A 4,254-nucleotide genomic window follows, 5' to 3' on the forward strand; every position below is an offset into this window, starting at 1 on the left:
TCGCTTTTGTGTCAGACAGAGCGGACTGAATCGAAAAGTCCATTTTGCAATTTTCGCAATAGTTAACAAGATATTAATTACTAAAAATTGCCAAATATTGGTCTTGAATAATTTTTTACTCAAATACTATCAACTTTATAGAAAAGCTGCAAGAGACAAAAATCATTTTCTTCTCATAAAGTTCTGAGAATTTTTTAAGAATTTTTTCAGAATTTTTTAATACCGTGTTTTCTCATTGATAAAAATAAGAAAATGCAAAAAGTTGATAAAAAATTCCGAAAAAATTCTTAGAGTTCTATGAGAAGAAAATAAATGATTTTTATCTCTTGCGGTTTTTCTGTAAAGTTGATAGTATTTGAGTAAAAAATTATTCAAGAACAATATTTGACAATTTTTATTTGACAATTAATATCTTGTTAAGTATTGCGAAAATTCCAAAATGATAGAGGACTTTTCGACTTAGTTTAGTCCGCTCTATTTACACAAAAGCGATTGGCAAAAACTTTCGTAACGCTGAATATATATATGTATATATGTTCTATATTTGCCAATAAAATCATGTTGTATCCTAGACAATGCCTTGGGGACCTCTGTCTGTCGTGAAGATGGATACACCGCAAGAGTCAAACGACGGTCCTATTTTGTGGATCCGGCCAGGCGAACAGCTAGTACCAACGGCTGACATAAACAAAAGCCCATATAAACGGCGCAGAACGGGCATTAACGAGTTGAGGAATTTGCAGTATCTACCACGGCTCAGCGAGGCTCGAGAATACATGTTCGAAGATCGTACGAAGGCGCACGCCGACCATGTTGGCCATGGATTGGACAGGATGACCACAGCGGCAGTTGGCGTGCTGAAAGCCGTCCACGGTGGCCAAGCGTCCCAATACAACAGGATTACGAAGGATGTCGTGGCTTTTTACGCGGGCGACTTTACCGAACTTGTTGAGAAATTGCAATTGGACTTGCATGAGCCGCCGATATCACAGTGCGTGCAGTGGGTGGAGGACGCGAAGCTGAATCAGTTGCGTCGACAAGGTGTCCGTTATGCCAAGATAAATCTTTATGACAATGACATATATTTTCTACCACGCAACATCATCCACCAATTCAGGACAGTTTCAGCTGTCTCGAGTATTGCTTGGCACATCAGACTGAAGCAGTATTATCCAGAATCGCAGCACAGTACGAGTATCAGACACAGTCGTGTAGTAAACGAATCTGCTCATCGTATTAAAGAGAAAAAGCCTCTAGAAGCTGTTGGCGACGAGCAGAAAGAAAATACGAATCGGCAGCGTTTAGATCAGAAACTATCGATTGATTCTCTCGAGAAGGCGAAGGAAAGAGCAGCCGAATATCAGGGTAATCTGAAGAAATCTGACCAGCATGGTAAGCATCGTAAGAATCGACATCACTCCAGCCACTCGTCACTCAAACGAAAGGATAAAGAAGAGGGTAGCGACAACCAGTCATCAGATCCATTTGGTAGCACTAAATCATCCAAGAGTGAAACCAACGAACAGAAGCAGAGCAGCGATAAGAGGGACGAAAAAAGATCCGAGAAAAAACACAAGGATCGCCGTCGCAGCAGTGAGAAATCTAGTAGTCATCACACACATAGTAGCAGTAGTAGCAGTTCTGATAACTGTCATTCTTGCAAGAAGAAAAAATATGATAGTAACGGCCACAAGTTAGATCATCGTTGTAGTCATCACGAGAGATCTAACAGTAAGGGTATATCGAGTAAAGAAAGCATGACTGGTGTAGTAGAAACGAGAATAGTTTCCAAGTTTGATAGTTCGTCTTCCTTGAAGGAGACCAAGAGAAGATTGAGCTCAGAATTGTCTCCATCGGTAAACACATCTGAAACTGAAGATTCTTCTCCAATTATCCTCGACGAAGAATTATTGATACAGCGGCAAACTGTTGCCAAAACATACGCCACTGAGGTTGTGGATAGGGCGTTGGAGATAGCTATCTACAAATCGAAGACTGATGTCGAGGAAGTATGCCAATCGCTACGTACCGAAGTTTCGGAAGCCTCGAAAGAAGTGCTGGAGAAGATTCACAAGGAAAGCTTTGAAATCGCCGAGCAATGGTTCAAAGATGACACTGTAAAACTGGAGAGATACTGCCGTTTGCTCGAGATGGAAACAGTGTTGGCATTCACATCGAAAATGGAATGCGCGACAGAAAACGCTGTTAAGGCGCTGATTGAAATGGCGGAAGACGAGGCGAAGGAGAGAGCGAAAAATGAGAAAACTAGTGACTTTGCAACTAACGGTAATCCATGCAGTGAGAATTCAACAGCGACATCGACGACGATCGGTGTCTCTTCGTATTCTTCGTCTGCAATGTCCTCCACGTCTCCGTCTACGGAGAATGAAAGACACAGCACCAGCAGAAACGGCAGCAGTGATGAAAATTCACCCAAATCGTCCGAATCTCATGGTACGGCTCACTCGAAATCAAAATGCAGAAGCAGGGACGAGAAGGACTGCAGGGAGCGAAGGCACAAGAAGAGAAGGGATCACGAGAGACGGGAAAGAAAGCACGATCGACATCATCATCGGAGTCCCACTCAGTTAAAATCTGAATCTAAAGCATCCGATGACGCCAACAAGGATGATGCTTTGAGCATTCCTGGGCTATCACACGATTACCCTACCGTCGAAAAATCAGAGCGAATGAGCTCGAAAAGTGTGGAGAAAAAGTCCGAGGAGAGGAGAAAGAAATGCCATTGCGACCATCACTGCACTCACAGGCACGGAGAGAAGAAGTCATCTGGCAGTAACACCAGCAAGGACAGTCACGCGACGTCGAGTCGTTCTCATTCTTCGAGCTCGAAGCACAAGAGGAAGTCCAGCTCGTCCAGTGAGCACAAGGAGGCGAAGAGACCATGTTTGGAAAAGGACTCGAGCGTACGAACTTCAGAATCGAGTGCGCAGCTGAGCAACGTGGTAAGCACGACGGTGACGATGACAACGACGACGATGACGACGGCGGCGACGGCGACGGCGACGGCGACGGCGACGACGACAACGACAGCGACAGCAACAGCGACAGCAACGACGACGACGATGACGACGACGACGACGACGACGACGACGACGATCGCAACAGCAACAACGACAAATTCGACGCATTTGTCGCCGACGAACACTATTGTGTCAACCACGTGAAAAGGTGATTTTTTGGCGACTGTAGTACAATCCGTTCGTTAAGAACGTGAATTCGCGCGCTTGCGGAACGAAACCGGTGTTTTACTTGAGCGCGAATGCTAATCGTATCGTCGCTCCGTGCGTCCGAACACACGAGAGGATAGGGACAACGGGATAAATTATAGACCACGGGAGACTACTTGTACTTTTAAAAGTAGAGATCGCCGTGTTTCAATCCAAAGACGAGAGAGATAGGACCTTTACTTGATTGACAGAGTTTGCTATCTTCTTCCTGCGACTACATACATAGTACACATACATAATACATTTGAACATAGTACACGCATTCGCCTTAGTCTCGAACAGAGAAATTAACAATACGAAAAAGTAGTATTGTTCTCTAGAAAGTACATCCGCATATATGTATACATACATACATACAAACACACATACACCCTCCAATACAAGTTCGCAAAAATTATTTTGCTACGAAAGAAATCCGGACGTCTCACCATTTGCTGAGAGAATTAAAACAAATATTTATTGTATAGACGACCAAATGAGCGGCGTAGGAAAAAGGAATTTGTGTGTACAAATTTGTGATTGCAGAAACTGATCCCATTTAATATGACGGAGCTGTGTACTTGTACATAGATTAAAATATTATTTCCTTTTTCGAATTGTATCTCACCACGCGGAGAGCTCGCTTAAGTTATTTATATGCGTTATTTTATGCGTAAATTATTTATGATGATTTTTATTGGCCATTCTGCGCTAACATAAAACCAAGTCCATACTACGAAAACTTGATCGCGATTTTCCAGTCGATGCGGCCGTACTCTTCACAATTCTAATAGCACGACTATGTGCTGTAATCGAATGTTTATACCTTACATAATATGTAGATTGTCTACATATTATATAAGATATAAATATCCATTTATATTTCATATAGATATGTAGAATGTCTTATATATAAAGAATGAGAGATATCTTGTACATATAATATATATACATAACATATATATATATATATACATATACATATATATATATATATATATATATATATATATACACATATATGTAT

General features: G+C 41.8%; 1 protein-coding gene across 1 annotated transcript in view; it reads left to right on the forward strand.

Moving 5' to 3' along the window:
- Positions 1-4,017, forward strand: part of LOC108755042 — a 7,265-nt gene extending 3,248 nt beyond the window's left edge. Inside the window, exon 5 of the mRNA XM_018497771.1 lies at positions 573-4,017. Within this exon, the coding sequence (XP_018353273.1) occupies positions 573-3,185 (2,613 nt within the window). The 3' untranslated portion in view covers positions 3,186-4,017. The remainder of the gene's footprint in view (positions 1-572) is intronic.
- The last annotated feature ends 237 nt before the right edge of the window (positions 4,018-4,254 follow it).

The sequence above is a fragment of the Trachymyrmex septentrionalis genome, unplaced genomic scaffold (assembly GCF_001594115.1).
Source record: "Trachymyrmex septentrionalis isolate Tsep2-gDNA-1 unplaced genomic scaffold, Tsep1.0 scaffold83, whole genome shotgun sequence".
In the NCBI taxonomy this organism is placed as follows: domain Eukaryota; kingdom Metazoa; phylum Arthropoda; class Insecta; order Hymenoptera; family Formicidae; genus Trachymyrmex; species Trachymyrmex septentrionalis.